The 15,716-nt window shown below is 52.4% G+C and overlaps 1 protein-coding gene across 4 annotated transcripts in view; it reads right to left on the bottom strand.

The window, feature by feature from the left end:
- Positions 1–2,276: 2,276 nt before the first annotated feature.
- LOC104833443 (deleted in malignant brain tumors 1 protein-like) overlaps positions 2,277–15,716 on the bottom strand; it is a 13,723-nt gene continuing 283 nt past the window's right edge. Inside the window, exons 2-13 of one of the 4 annotated variants that reach the window (XM_010570088.1) lie at positions 15,612–15,681; positions 13,131–15,105; positions 11,640–11,960; positions 10,601–10,930; positions 9,844–10,158; positions 8,445–8,891; positions 7,862–8,176; positions 7,307–7,621; positions 6,340–6,654; positions 5,381–5,695; positions 3,391–3,537; positions 2,277–2,611 (exon numbers count right to left, since the gene is read on the bottom strand). In XM_010570088.1, coding sequence (XP_010568390.1) covers positions 2,484–2,611; positions 3,391–3,537; positions 5,381–5,695; positions 6,340–6,654; positions 7,307–7,621; positions 7,862–8,176; positions 8,445–8,891; positions 9,844–10,158; positions 10,601–10,930; positions 11,640–11,960; positions 13,131–13,203 — 3,021 coding nt within the window. In that variant the 5' untranslated portion in view covers positions 13,204–15,105; positions 15,612–15,681 and the 3' untranslated portion in view covers positions 2,277–2,483. Of the gene's footprint in view, positions 2,612–3,390; positions 3,538–5,380; positions 5,696–5,792; positions 5,840–6,339; positions 6,655–7,306; positions 7,622–7,861; positions 8,177–8,444; positions 8,892–9,843; positions 10,159–10,600; positions 10,931–11,639; positions 11,961–13,130; positions 15,106–15,611; positions 15,682–15,716 lie in introns of those variants that run through there. The other 3 variants (XM_010570090.1, XM_010570089.1, XM_010570091.1) reach the window with 3 other exon arrangements.

Raw genomic sequence — 15,716 nt, 5'->3', positions numbered from 1 at the left:
ACCACCCAGCCATGCAAGGGAGGACCCTGGAGCTGAACTCCTCTAAATGATGCCAGGAAAAGGCAGAAAAGGGAACTGTACTTCTGTGGTAGAGCATAACCCTGGGCCACAGCTTTAGGAACGAGAAGAAAGAAAAGCTAACTCTGCAAAACCTGCTGTGTGTATCTCCGTTACCCTCATTAGGGTCATTTGGGGAATGACTGTTGCCCTGTTCTTTAGCAGAGAGCAGGACCAAGGCAGTCAGGGGTCAGCACAGGATGTCCTTGTGGCCTAAGGCAGAACTATTAATCTGATGTATGTTTTCATCTCAAAGTGCCTGAAGTAAGGTATATTTCAGCTGACTAAGGGATGTTCCTGTAGCACGAAAGGGATCATGTGTTGCATACCCCAGGTCATGGTGCCAGGACCTGGGTGCCTGGTGGGACAAGACCTGCTGAGATAGCTTTGGGAGACTGGATAAGAGGTGAAGGATCCAGCCCTGCTGTAGCCCCTACCACCCTCCAGAAGCAGCCCTTGGAGTGTATCTAGGGGTACCTTGGGGCCCTCAAACCCGGAGAGAAATATAAAGATGATGTTACAGCAGAAGTCTAGAGAAGTGGAAACACACAAGTCAGTGTAGGGGACAGGCATGGGATGATGAGAGATGGGGCGCACTGGAAAGCCCAAGGCTATTAGCAGCTCACCGATCGTCAGCTTGCAGGCCTGTATCTGGACAAAAACAGTTTTAGGAGTAACAAAGAAAAAGTACCCAACACAGAGAAAAAGCCCCATATATAGTTGGTTTGGGTGCAATATTGATTTGCAGGCAGATAAGGGAAGAACAAAGTGCGAAGGTATGTCAGAAAACATGTGAATCTGAAAATAGAAGGTGAGGAGGATGAAGAAATCCCATCAACATCACACTTTTCCCAGGAAAAAGCTTGGATCCCTGATAACCCACTGCCAAGCCCCCTTGCACGAGGAAGACTGGTGCCGTTGACCTTCAGACTGAGGGAACAGCAGAAAAGTAAGCATAGGACCTGGAAAAGTGGCAGAAACTAAGGAGTGTGTGCCTCAGGCAACTCCTGTTTAGTGCAATAGAGCCCAGGACCAACCCACATCCATGCAGGTATTAAATGAAAATTCCCAACATCACCATCAACTGGACTACGAAATGTTCACGCAAGGCTTACTACAAGTTTAACACAAAGAGTTCCTACTCAGAGAATACCTTCGCAAGCCTTATTTTTCAACACTCCTCCATACATACCACAGCCATGGACTTGGCCATAGTCTTGTCTGGTCCTCCTTTGCAATTGTCCTGCATACTGTAGGATCAGCTTTTACTCATTAGTTCTCCAAGCTGTTGGCCCGTTTGGGCTTTTTGTGCACTCCTCATTTCCCTTGGCAGATGCTTTCCACACATTGTGCAAACCATCTTCTGTTGTCCAGCTTGGTCAATCCTCTCAGGGCGCTCCCAACCTTCATCTTCGAAGCCCCTGTGACCCAGCATGCATCCCCTGTTTCCTCTCTTCCCCCTGCCTTACAGATGTTCACGCTTTTCCCCCACCACAGCCACCGTATTTATCACATCACTCAGTCTGTTTCCCTCTGGTTGACTACCTTTCTATTTTCCTGGTCCTTCCTGAGCAGGACCATCCTCTCAACACAGGGGGCTGCTCAGCTGCTCGTAGTCCCATACCACCTGGGTTGGCATGAGCCGCAGTGGTACCCAGTGCTTATTTCTATGACCAGAGCTTCTTAAACCTCCTGCCAGCATTCCTCTGCATGGCTGACTTGCACCTCCATGCCCTCCAAGCCCTTCACAAGAAGCCTCTGACCTCTGAGAAAACCCAGGAGTCTGATGTCCAAGGATACAAGGCACAGGAGTGTGTTTGGGAATACAGCAGATGGAAGAGATCAGCAAAATCTACTAGCCGCCATACAGATACATCTACTGAGCTGTAGGTCCTTTGTCACATTTGCCAGTCCCATATCAGTGTCCTAAAACTAGGGCATCTCAGATGGCTCTATAAATATCTGCATGAGGCCTAAACTGAGCTTTCAGGTGCAGTTTGCAAAACTGTTCAACTTAACCACTGTAGGGAAACAAGCCCCTGGCATATACTTTGGGGTAAACTTTGCAGCCTCCGCTGACTGGCTATAAAAAAAAGAAGAAAAAAACCCTCCAAGATTAAAACACTGCTCAAGTCTTACAGAATGTTTTTATTTTCAAAAATGCACCAAAAAAAATTTGAAAGAGAAATTTGAAAAAAAAAAAAATTAAATTTCTATGCATCAAATATCTTCTGCGGGCAGGCCATTGGTGCCACACAGTATGTGTCATGCCTTGTATCGCTCAGGTTAACTGACCAAGGTGGGCATGGAGATGGGTGGTGGATGTAGTGACCTAGCTCTGTAGAGATGAGGTGGTCCTGGGCCCTTGGTGAAAGAGCTGTGTGCTGGGACGGAGCTGCATCACTGGAGTTTTAGGTCTGGGCTGGTCACAGGCTGTGCTGAGCTCTCTTGTTGTCAGCATTCCCAGCAGGAGCCACCTTGGCTGCTGCTTGCTCTTCTCCCGGCATCAAGAGGTACGTGTCAGAGACAACCAGCTCCTCCATGCGCACAGAACCTGCAGAGCATGGTGATTCAGTCAACAGTTTGCTCCACACAGCCTGAATTTTCCCCCTTTTAACAAGACTGAGGATGCTTGCTCCATTGGAGACAGCACAAATCACTTTGGCTTGGCCTACAATGGTGGCAGCACAGGGCATACAACCATCGTCCCTGCCAGCACTCAGGCATGACGCCTGCTTTGCAGAAACCACCCTTGATCCAGCATTTGGTCCACACAGTACTCTTCATCAACGTGATGGACATTCAACAAGACAACATGGAGATGTTCGACACAGGCAATCCCAACCACTCAACCCCACTTTCCAAGAGTCTCTACCACAGCCCTGAAACTTCAGGAACAGACAAAATTCCTGGTCTTTTCTCACCCCTTGGGCTAAAGGTGGAACATATCTTGCCAACAGGGAGCTAGGAACCCATAGAGCCATTCTCTGCTCAGAGCTCCTGTCTGATGTACAGGCAGCATAGGCAGCAGAAGGAAGCGCAGGCAGTGTTAGAGGAGGCTTCAAGGGCTGTCCCACCTCCCAGTGTGTCTGTAACCCAGCAGGGAAGATGGTGTCAAAGTGAAAGGGGAATAGTGGAAAGAAAGAAAGGGGAAAAAGACAGGGAGAGAAGAGGTCAAACCAGAAAAGGAAGTTCCTTCCAACACAAGCCACGGGAAAAAAAAACAACCTTCTGTCCCAACTCTGCTGACATCAATGTTTTGAATAAAACTCGTTTCCAACATGCACTACTTCTACAAGCTCCGTTGCCCTCTTCACCCGCAGCAGAGCTCACCTTGGGGGAAATTAGAAGACCTGTTTTGCATTCGCCTCCTCCTCTGGTACAGAAGAGCCCCGCAGACCAGCATCAAGACTGAAAGGATGATCAAGACCAGCAATGGGCGCAGTGGCAGAGGCTGTGGAGGTCTGACGGTAACATAGCCTGTGGAGAGAAAGCAAACATCTCTTCATCCAGAGCTAATTCAGGAGATAAACAGACATAATGAGGACATGAGGAAATGGGCACAGTGTGCACTGTGGCAAATTCCCATTAGGCAGCAGAAAATACTCTTTTCTCCCATGAGGCTGGTTAAATATTGTAACAGAGATGAGGAGGGCATTTGGATCTTGATCCTTGGGGACTTTCCCATCTTCACTGGTCAAGGCCATGAACAACATGGTCTAGTTGGTCTAATAGAGAGTGGAAAATTAGACGAGAGCTCCCCAGAGATCCTTCCAGTCTACAATGTTTTGTGATTGTATGATTCAGGAAAGGAGATAAAAAGAAAGCTTCTGCTAAGACCCTGTCACCATCAGGCATGGTCCCCTCAGTGCTGTAGCACCTTTGCACTGGTCATGGCCATTCAACGCCCATATCCATGCATATTCTGGTGTATCATGACTGTCTATGCTTCCAGAGTGGACTGCTGGGGAAGCCAAGGTCATTCAAGGTGCCACCACTCTTGACTGCTGCAACCAGGGCAATCTGCAGAGCGGCTTATTCCTAGTGGGCCCTATCAGGGCTGGACGATTGCAGAATGGTCCCTTCTGCAAACCACATCCCATGGTTACCCATTTCTCTCCTCAAAGAAGCCTGAGTGACCAGTTAAGACAGAGATGCCTGCGGGATTTACCACTCATGTGGTACTCTCCCGAAGGAGACTGCATTTGAGTCCAGGTGGCTCCTAAGCAAGTACATCCAGTCCTGGATAACTCACTGGACACAGACATCCTTCTTAGAAGAACATGGAGATACCTCTATGTTCCCACTGGCCTTGAGGGGACCACAGAAGCTTTGAGGTTTGTCTGAAGTTAGGTGGGAAAAGAAGGGCAAGGCTGGATGCTGGGACAAGTCTTCCCAACACTAACCATGGCCATCATCTTCCCAGTTCAGCCATGAGGATATTCCCCATGCTGTGGCTTTTCCTCCTGAAAGGTTTTTATCGTAACACTTCCTATGGTCAGGATCATTCCCCTCCAACTTGTGCTGAGTGCATTACTTGGGAACGCCCATCCTGAGATGACATTGTTGGCTGTGGTGCTCAAGATGATTCCAGCGGGGTCTACAAACATAGGACCCAGCTTGGGCTGAATGAAAGCCCATCTTTGCTCTCCAGTGTGCACATCCTTGTCTTTGCCTCCTGAGCCACTCACAGGCGTGCACCCTCCAAGCTGGAGCAGGGAGATCACACCAGCATAGAATGGTTTGGGTTGGAAGGGACCTTTAAAGGTCATAGAATCATTTAGGTTGGAAAAGACCTTTAAGATCATAGAATCCAACCATTACCCAACACTGCCAAGGCCACCACTAAACCATGTCCCTAAGCACCACATCTTTTAAATACCTCCAAGGATGGTGACTCAACCACTTCCCTGGGCAGCCTGTTCCAATGCTTGACAACCCTTTCGGTGAAGAAATTTTTCCTGATATCCAATCTAAACTTTCCCTGGCGCAACTTGAAGCCATTTCCTCTTGTCCTATCACTTGTTACTTGGGAGAAGAGACCAACACCCACCTCATTACAGCCTCCTTTCAGGTAGTTGTAGAGAGCGATAAGGTCTCCCCTCAGCCTCCTTTTCTCCAGGCTAAACAACCCTGGTTGCCTCAGCCACTACTCATAAGACTTGTTCTCTAGACCCTAGGTCATCTAGTCCAACCCCTTGCAATAAGCAGGGACATCTTCAACTAGATCAAGTTGCTCAGAACCCCATCCAACCTGACCTTGATTTTTTCCAGGGTTGGGGCATGCTCAGACCCTTTTCCAAACCAATAGCGGCCACGTTACCTGAGCACACCACACTGGCATCTTCCCCATGGTCACAGTTGTGTGTCCCCCATGGCCTGGCCAGGCACTCCGAGAGGGTGTCCTCCTTCCCTGTGCAGTTCACGTCATCCAGCCAGATGGCATTGCGCCCTTTCCCAAACTGAGCTGCACCAGGGGCTGACACCACCGTCCCGCAGCCCAGTTGTCGGCACACGACCGTGGCATCCTCTTCATCCCAGTTGTCATCACACACGGTCCCCCACTGATGCTCGTGGAGCACTTCAACTCTCCCAGCACAGAGGCTTGAGCCGTTCACCAGCCGCAATGCCGGGGGGTCTGAAATGGGACAAGGCAGTCACCATTTTGGAGGTCTCCTTCCACATCTGCACTGCTCGTAGTGGCTAATGCACATTGCCCAACACCAGAGGGACGCTGGGTATTTAAAGCTAGGCTTTAATGTCAACTAAAATAAGAAAACTGCTGAAATAGAGAAAATTCAGACATGTTTGCTGGAAAAGAACAAAAGCAGTGGAATTTGTAAAACTCTTCCCTTCCTGACCACTGGCATCTTTGTATGATGGGTCCCTTCTTCCTACCCTGCTCTCAGTCCAGCAGCTTTTGGTGGTTTTCTGGATTGCAACAAATTCTACATCTCACCCTCTAGGTCCCTAAGTAAAACCTCTTTCTTCCCTTCCCCTTGAAGACTTGATTGCGCATCTCTCATTGCTTTGCTCAGATTCTTGTGCTTAGCATTTCTCAGGTTGCTTGGGTCCTCCACATCCCCAGGGTTTCATCAGCAAGACCAGTCACTGAACAAGGCGGTCAGACCTCTGCAGAAGAGTGACCTGAGCTCTTCCATGGGGTTTGGTGCTACCCAGGCTCAGAGGAGACCATGCCACCAGCAAAGTCACCTTTCCAGCCACACAGCCCAACACTCCCCTGAATAATGTCATTCAAATAATAATAATAATAAAAATTACCTGAGCACACAACACCAGCATCTTCCCCATGGTGGCAATTAATGGGTTCCTCCATCCTGGACCTGCATTCGGAGAGGGTAACTTCTGCCCCCGTGCACTCAACTTCACCCAGCCAGATATGGTTGGACCCTGGCCCAAAATGAGCCGAGCCTGGAGCTGACACAGCCACCCCACAGCCCATCTGCTGGCACACCACCTCGGCATCATTTAGGTCCCAGCCGTTGTCACACACCGTCCCCCACTGCTGGTTACGAAGCACCTCGACCCTCCCGGAGCAGCGGCTGGAGCCATTCACCAGCCGGAGCTGAGCTAGACCTGGAATTATGAAAGACACGTGGAGGTCAAACACATATATGTTTCTTGCCCATGCATTGGAATATGGGTCCTCAAATGGTGACCACCTGCAAGGTAATGTGGAGACTGTCACTGGCATAAACATGGGCATCTGATCCCATTTTATGTGCCCTCAGGCACCCAAGAAACCCATGAGGAGGGGGCAGCCATGACACAGGGCTGAATGGGAGACCCACCTCCAACTGGAGTGGTGGCAGGAGGCCAGTGCATCGCAAGTGGCACGAGATGCTGGTGTCCTGGCAGTCCAACCAGACAAGATGGACCCAAGGTAGAGGGGAGGTTCAAGGGACTTTACAGTACAGTGACAAAACATGCCACATTAGCAGCATGCCCATATGAAGAAGGAAAGGATGCTCATAGCAGAGTCAAGGGACCAGTTAAGCCATTATAGGGGAGAGCAAGGTGGTGGTTGGGGATGGACACTTGTTCTTCTGGCAGCAAGTCCTCAGGGTGGCCAAGGGGAGCTGCTGCTCTCAGACAACCTGAAATTGGTTCCTATACAGAGGCAAGAAGCTTAATGTGAGCAGAGTGGAGGTGTTTAACCACTGAGTTATCCATGTGCCCATTTTGCTCCTTCCAGAGCTGCACCACGATGGGGTATGGGGTGGCTTACCCTGGCACACCACGCTGGCATCTTCTTGGTGGTTGCAGTTACTCTCTCCCCACGGTCTGGCCCTGCACTCAGACAGGGTAGCCTCGGTGCCAGTGCAGTTCACATCGTCCAGCCAGATGGGCTCGTGCCCCATCCCAAACTGAGCTCTGGGTGGAGCAGCTACAGCCATCCCGCAGCCCAGCTGCTGGCACACTACTTCTGCGTCATCCAGGTCCCAGTTGTCATCACACACACTTCCCCATCGCTGGTTGTGCAGGACCTCAACTCTCCCAGAGCAGCGATTTGAGCCGTTCACCAGCCGGACCTCAGTAGGGTCTGAAATGGGAAGATAGAGAGGTGTCACCTTGTGGTGCTAGACCTAGTGATGGAGAAAGCAAGTGTTGGATGTGAGCTGGAGGATGAATCCCCACATGTTCAGCATCTGTCTTGGCTCAGAGATTTGAGGATTCCCATGTGGAAAGAACATCATCAGAGATAAACAAGGAAAACCGGTCCTGGAGCTCCTGCAGTATTGGTACCCCCCCAGGAGCTCATCAGCAGAGGAACAGCAACTACCTGAGCACACCGCACCAGCGTCTTCTCCGTGGTGGCACTTGTGAACTCCTTTCGGCTTGGCCCTGCATTCGGAAAGGGCGGACTCGGTCCCTGTGCAGTTCACTTCGTCCAGCCAGATGGGATCACGTCCCCGGCCAAAGTGAGCGAAGCCCGGGGCTGCCACTGCTGCCCCACAGCCCAGCTGCCAGCACACCACCTCGGCATCCTGCAGGTCCCAGCCATCATCACACACTGTCCCCCACTCCTCCTGACGAAGCACCTCGACCCTCCCAGCGCAGCGGTGTGGGCCATCTACCAACTGAAGTGCCATCGGGTCTGGAATGAAGAAGGACAACCAAAAACCCTTCAGGAAGGGCTGGTGGAAGTGGTCCTGGGCATGGGATCTCACGCAGGACTGTGGCCCCCCCCTACTCTCGGCTCCCTGACGTGACACCTTCATGAAACAGGGATTCCTGTGGGACCCAGCATGGTCATTCACACCATGGAGATGCTCAGTGTTTGTCCACTTGGGATGAAAATGAGCCAGGGAACATGGGAAAAGCAGCAGTGATGGGATCCCCCTTGCATCCCTTGCCCTTATTACCATTATTATCATGATTATCACTAGTATCAAGGGAATTATCATTCCCTTCCCTCTGGAGGAAAGGGACGTATGGCTCGGTGGTGGCACAGCTTTTCCTACAGACACACGGCAGGAATGCGGTTGGGGGGTCACCTGAGCACACCACACTGGCGTCTTCCCCGTGGTGGCAGCTGTGGGTGCCCTGCATCTGGGTTCTGCACTCGGTAAGGGCAGCCTCCGTCCCCTGGCAGCTGACCGTCTCCAACCAGATGGGGTCATAGCCCCTGCCAAACCTAGCCCAGCCTGGAGCAGAGATTGGAGCGCCGCAGCCCAGCTGCCGGCACACCACTTTGGCATCCTCCATGTCCCAGTCGTTGTCACACACGGACCCCCACTGCTGGTCATGAAGCACCTCGAGGCGCCCAGTGCAGCGATTCGGGCCATTCACCAGCCGTAGCTCCGTGGGGTCTAAAAGGGGGAATGAGACAAATGAATAAACGGGGGCATGGTACACCTCAGCCCTCTGAAGCAGACACCCTGCTGGTGTTGGTGATGACATGCAATCATACAAGGTAAGAGTGCGTAATCGTGCTTCCCCCATCCACATCAGCGTCTTCAGTTGGAAGCAACAGAAAGACCTGGTTGTATTTAGGAGAAGCTAAAAACACTGTGGGATGCCTCGGAGAGAGTGTTTCCCTTGGGCAATGCCAAGAAGACTCTTGGACATCCATGTCCAAACCATGAGTGTGCTTCAGAGGTCTCCTAGAGTGACTACATCTCCCTTGGAGAACACAACTAAAGAGGAAATGCTTTAAAAACCTGTGTTTATTTACTCTAGTCAATGAAGGCTGGACTGGCTTGGCTCTGTCAAGGAGGAGAGTCTTTTCATGGTGCTTCTCTGTTTGCTCTGCTCTACTGCAGCTCCTTGCAAATATTCCCTGAACCCACCCAGTTTTGTCTTCTGGGAAGACAGAGCTGGCATCCCACTGCAAGCTGGAGGAATGGGGGGGGATGTCTTTCCATCTTGGACTACCTCTAGAGATCCAGAAGCTTGAGACACAAAGATGGAGAAGCCTCCAGCCACACATGGCAAACATTGATGCCCAAATGCCTCCTCTGAAATGCACTTCAACATCCGGAACAGGTGTGCAGGATGGATGTGGCAAGCCACTTGAGAACTGACATTTTAAGGTGTCAGACAGAGGACTGCCACAAATGGGCAGGAATGCATCCAGATAGTCTATTGATATGATGCCTACAGAAGCAGAGCTATCTCACCTCCTGAGTATTTTTGACTGTTGCTTGCAACGGCATTATACCCGAAGGAAAACAATGCGCATGGAGGGAAGCAAACTGAAATTAGATGCAAGTGTACCTACAGAAAAACTCTCCTTGAAGCCATGACCTGGGCCAGGCTTACCTGAGCATATGACACCCGCATCTTCACTGTGGTTGCAGTTATGGGCTCCCCAGGGCCTGAAGCTGCATTCAGTGATGGCACCTTCCATCCCAGTGCAGTTCACCTCATCCAGCCAGATGGGACTGTGTCCTTTCCCAAACAGAGCCCTGCCAGGGGCTGACATGGCCAGCCCGCAGCCCAGCTGCCGGCACACCACCTCAGCATCGTTCAGGTCCCAGCTGTCATCGCACACTGTCCCCCACTGCTGGTTGTGGTGGACCTCAACTCGCCCTGAGCAGCGGCTGGAGCCATTCACCAGCCGGACCTGAGTCGGTTCTGAAAAGAGACGAGTGCCAAAAACATCTGGATGTCCCAGGAGGTGACAGGGCTGGAGCTGATCGGTCCTTCAATCATCCCAGAACCTCACAGCTGGAGGGTGACGAGGTTGCCCACCCAAAATGAGAAGAGCAGGCTCCCCTCAGGTGCTCACCACCTCTCCAAACTCATCACCCTCCCTGGCAGGTGACATTTGGATGGATGTCCCCTCTGAAGCTCCCTTTTCCCTTCCCCAGCACACACCCACCCATCAGAGGATTCTTCCTGCTTCCATTGGCAGGGCTGCAATAGGGACATCTACATCCAGGACCATTTCAAAGGTCTTCTGCTCTTTTCTCCACCCCTCCCTCAAAACCAAACCAAACCAAAACAAAAACAACAAACCAAAAAAAACTATGATAGCCTGGGTGCCAGCCCTGATGGGGCACCAGTGAAGAGATACCTGTGCATTCAACGCCAGCATCCTCTCCGTGGTTGCAGTTATGGCTTCCCCAGGACCTGGCCCAGCACAGAGAAAGGGCAGCCTCCGTCCCAGCACAGGTCACTTCGTCCAGCCAGATGGGCCCCGACCCTTGCCCGAAGGCAGCCCCGGACGGAGCTGACAGTTCTTGGCCACAGCCCACCTCCCTGCACACCACTTTGGCGTCCTCCAGGCTCCAGTTGTCGTCACACACGGTACCCCATTCACCATTGTGGAAGACTTCAACTCTGCCAGAGCAGAAACTGGAGCCATTCACCAGCCTGGTATGGGTCGAACCTGGAACGGGTGCCCCTGCAAACACCCCCGGGGAGCAAACAGTCAGAGACTTTGCTGTGCATGCCATCGCCGGCAATGCTTAGGAGCAGGGTCTCCTGCCCAGCAAACCCAGATGGCATCCGACAGGCTATGCCCATGAAGGGGTTCATCCCCGTGAAGCCAAGAGGTAGTTGGGCTGAGAAATGGCCAGGGATCTGCAGCCTCAATGCCGGAAGATGTGGAGAGCTTTGGAAGGCGAGACCAGCATTTGGAAATTGCCTGGAGCAATGGTGTGAAGAGGCTAATTCTTCACAAAATTAGGTAGGGAGGGAGTAATTCTGCCTACCTGTAGGGGCCAGATCCAGCTCAAAATTAAGGGTCCTACCTGCCAGCGGCCATAATTACGTGTCTATCTGTGAGCTGGGTGCCTACACTCACTGTACAATCAGAGGACACCCAGTCAACAACAAGGGGCAACCAGCCAACAAGAAGGGACGACCAGTCAACGAGAACTGGCCACCAGTCAACAGCAAGGGGCAACCACTCAATAGCTAGGGGCAACCACTCAACAAGGAGTGGCTATCAGTCAAAAAGAAGGGGCAACCACTCAACAAGGAGTGGCTATCAGTCAAAAAGAAGGGGCAACCAATCAATAGCAAGAGGCACAACAGCTGTCCTGCCTACTGTTTAACCCTTTGGTTGTCCACAGCAGCTGATGCAGCCATGGTGGGTGCGTGCTCCTCACCTGAGCACACAACGCTGGCGTCTTCCCCGTGCCCGCAGTTGTGGGCTCCCCAGGGTCGTGCCTGGCACTCGGAAAGGGCAGCCTCTGTCCCAGTGCACCGTACGTTGTCCAGCCAGATGGGGTCTGCTCCTCGCCCGTAGCGAGCCCCGCCAACGGCCGACAGCGCCATCCCGCAGCCCAGCTGCTGGCAGACCACGCGGGCGCCATTGAGGTCCCAGTGGTCATCGCACACTGTCCCCCAGGTACCATTGTAAAACACCTCCAGCCGGCCCGTGCAGGGGTCAGGGCCATTCACCAGCCTTACGTTGGCAGGACCTGACGCTGGTGACAATGGAGAGCAAAGGGAAGGAGATGTTAATGGGAAATCATGCAAGAGGCTAGAGAGCAGCTGGGAAAGCATATTGACACTTGTTGGCCTAAAGGAATGGGGGAGAACCAGCAAGAGAGAGAGAAAGAGATGAACAACTATAATTTTATTATAATTATTTTCAGGGGGACACATGGCAGCTGGCCCTTGAGTAACCTCCAGGCTTTTCCAGCTGAGAATAGTGTCCCTCAAAACCATGAAGGCCAAAATACATTAAGACGCTTTGCTAATTGCTTTTTAAGTGCTTGACTCTGCACAAGTTGCAGGATGAACTCCCTAAGCACAACACCAGCACGGGTAACTGAGTTGCAGGCTTTTTGTGGGAGTGATTTTGAGCAAGACTGTGCAGCTGGAGCACAAGGTGCCAGGGACTCTGACCCACAGCTCTAACCTGGCTTTGCTGGATGAACAGCCTTGACCCCAGGGTAGGAGCTGAGCAAAGGGCTCCCTTACTTTCTGCAAGCACGCATCCTGCTTCTTCAGAGCAGCCTGACCCAAGCACATCAACACTGTGATATGGCCTTCCCCATCACAGGGCACGTAAATCCCATTCCTCCTCATTTTTTGGCCATTCAAAGCTCCATAGGCCATCGTCAGTGCTACTGAAATGGCAGCAACACACTCAGTGCACTTGGTTCCCACTTTTCACTGCTTATTCCTAATGTGCTGTGCAACTCTACCACCATAAAAATTTCTCCTCTCTTCATGGCATGTACCTTCTAGAAGATACTGGCACTTTTGAGGGAGCCTCAAGTCTTTTGCAGCCATCAGCTGGAGGAGAGCTGCCCATTGCAGCTGGGCTTGGCAGGTCTGTGTCTACCCTACTTGCAGAAGCACCCGTTGCTTTACACGCGCACCTTATGAAGCCATGAAACCATGGGTGTTGCTCTAAGCATGCAATTTAAGAAACCATGAAACCATGGGTGTTGGTCTACACATCCACCTTAACCATGAAACCACGGGTGTTGCTCTAAGCGCGCACCTTACAAATTTGCAGCAACCACAATCAAACCGCCCAGAAACGAAGAGGAGCAGCAGCACTCTGGCATGCCACATCCCAAAATGCGGCGTTCAACCAGCACTGGGGAGGAGGGGATGCGGGGGGGAAATACGAGAGCACTCACCACACAGCCCTGCTAGGATGAGGAGGATCTCTGCAGCCCCAAGACCAGCATGGATGGATAGTCTGTCGCCCATAGGGTGCCCAGCGGACAGCAAAGGACTTTTGGAGAAGCTTCTCCCAGCCTGGCAGGGGTGCAGGAAGAGGTAGGCTTGGCAGGGGCTGAGATCAGGTCCACCATCACCAGCTAGAGAAGAAATATGCTGAAGACGTGATGAAGGCAGCTGGGAGAGGACACTTTCCACACTCCATCCCCCGGCTCCTCAGTGGCTCTTGCATCACGTGGAGTCCAGTGGATGAAGGGGAACTGAATCTTCTACTTTCAGCTTGATCCTTGGTGACCAGCAAGCATCCTCTGGCCGCAGCTGCTGTGGGTGACATCGCATAGGTCCACTGTGCAAGAGGACATCAGAAGGGGGACGGGGAGGGCTGGGGGAGTTGCAGGGCTTGGTTGTAGTGTCTTAGCTTCGCCCCAGCGAGTGTGCCTGCTCATACACAATGCAGACTCCATAGCCAACAGACAAGAAAATGGATGAGCATCAAATAGCCCATCACCTTGATGGGGAGCAGACTCCGGTATGGCCCCACCAAAGGGGCTGAGACCAGTGGATCAGGTGTGGGCACCAGCATGGCAACCCTTCAGGAGCATCTCAGAAGCTTGGGACAGGCAGCAAGTGCTCTTGGCAGGGAAGGAGAGCAGCCTCTTCCACTTTCAGCTACTATGTCATTCAGATCTGAAGCAGGAATTCGGCCCAAACCCACTGAGGCCATCTGCAAGAGGTCCTCTTCTCCATCCCCACCGGCAAATGTGGGTGGTGAGGCTGCAGACATGCCCGTGGGACCACAACTGGCAGCAGGTCAGCCAAGGATCTCCCAGTTATTAATTGCCGAGCAGAGGACACCAGACACCATGTCCTCCTGCCTAGCTCTTATTCTCCTTTCTTGCTTGGCTTAAGCTGCCGTCTTTGTCACGACTGTTCCCTCCCCTTCAGCTCACCCAGGTCTGGGATGGGGTCTCGTGGTTGACCTGAGGACTTCAACCATCTCATCGGTCAAAAACAGCTGTGGCAGGCATTGATTTGGCATTGCTTTTAGGATTCAACCTCAGGAACAAACCTTGAGTTCACTACAACAAAGTTCTGACTAAGCTACGAATTCAGTTTTGGGCTTTGTTGAAGGTGAGCTGGAGCCCGCAGCCAGCCAATGGAGATTGGTGTGGCTGCTTGGTATCAACCACCCCCAGAAATGCTTGCCTCAGGGCAAATGTCTGGAGAGACCTTCATACGGAGGGTGGAAGGCAAAGCAAGCTCCTTTTGCCAATTATTTTTTTCCTCCAGTTGTTTAAATAAAATAAAATAAGGTTGAGTAAGTTAGAAATGGCCACCAAGGTATGAAGAAATGAAGCCGTAACTTGCTGTACCCACTTTACTTGGGTTTCAAACCACTTCCTGCACTGCCCCTCCGCACGGGACACTGATTTTAGGTGAGCATCCTCTTGCAAACATTGCACCGAGAGCAGTAGCCACTGTTGGAGGCAGGGAACGCCTCGTGGGGAAGGGAAAGGGCTTGTCGGATGCCTCTGTTGCTCAGAGAAGCCTCCTGCTCCAGGGAAGGTGGCACAGGGAGTCATTGAAGAGCAAGGGTAAGAGCAAGCATTTCAGATGGTCCACTGAATCAGCTGGTGCAGCCGATGCCACGTGTACATGGGCAGGGAGACTTGTGTTGGAGCACCTCCAGCATCACCTCCAGCATCACAGGTGGGGCGGGTGTTTTGCATCCTACATGAGGTCCCCAAGGGTGCAGATGGAGATGGCTGGAGGACGGGGACACCTGGCATGCTCCACGCGTGCAGGGAAGGTGGGCAGAAGCATGTTCTGATCCCGAGGTCTGGCCAGGTGAAGGACCTTGCTGTCTACCTGGGTTCCTCCTCTGCTGGGATGAGATCCTGGCTGCTGGGAAGAAGCAGGAGGAGATCCAGGCTGCTGGGGCAGGGAGGGGCTTTTCAGGGATCTGCAGAGCACAGCTGGGGACACACGGGCTATAGGGCAGTGCTGGGGAGCTTTTCAGGAATCTATAGGGCATAGCAGGGGATACTTGCCGCTACCAAAGCCAGGGGGGGCATAAAGATGGACAATATAAGGATGGACAATATAAGGGCAGATGATAGAAGAACTATATAAAGATGGATAATATAAGGACAGAGAAGGTGCACATGGCCATGCAGCAACAGGAGATGTGGGGCAAGAAGGGGGAGCACAGGAGGAGATGTGGGGCAGGGAGAGGTGCAGGGGCAACAGAGGAGATGTGGGGCAGCCCCCCTGTACTGGTGACCCAGGCCAGCACCCACAGGAGGGTCCCCTGTCCCATGCCCAGCTCCAGCCCCACAGGGGAATATGTGGCACCCCGGGCACAGGGACACGTGGGCCACCAGGTCCCCAGAGACATGCCACCCCCACCTCAAGCAGTCCCCACCCCCGTCACCCACCTGCACCCGGAGGGGTCACGACACGTTGGTGGCTCCAGGGTGACAACATCCTTGGTCCCAGTCCTGAGGGCTGCGAGCAAGTGGGGGCAACAACGGGGGGGGAAA

This window comes from Haliaeetus leucocephalus, unplaced genomic scaffold (assembly GCF_000737465.1).
Source record: "Haliaeetus leucocephalus isolate CR32 unplaced genomic scaffold, Haliaeetus_leucocephalus-4.0 Scaffold287, whole genome shotgun sequence".
Lineage (NCBI taxonomy): Eukaryota > Metazoa > Chordata > Aves > Accipitriformes > Accipitridae > Haliaeetus > Haliaeetus leucocephalus.
Note: the sequence above shows the minus strand (reverse complement) of the source record. Positions and strands in the feature narration are given on the sequence as shown.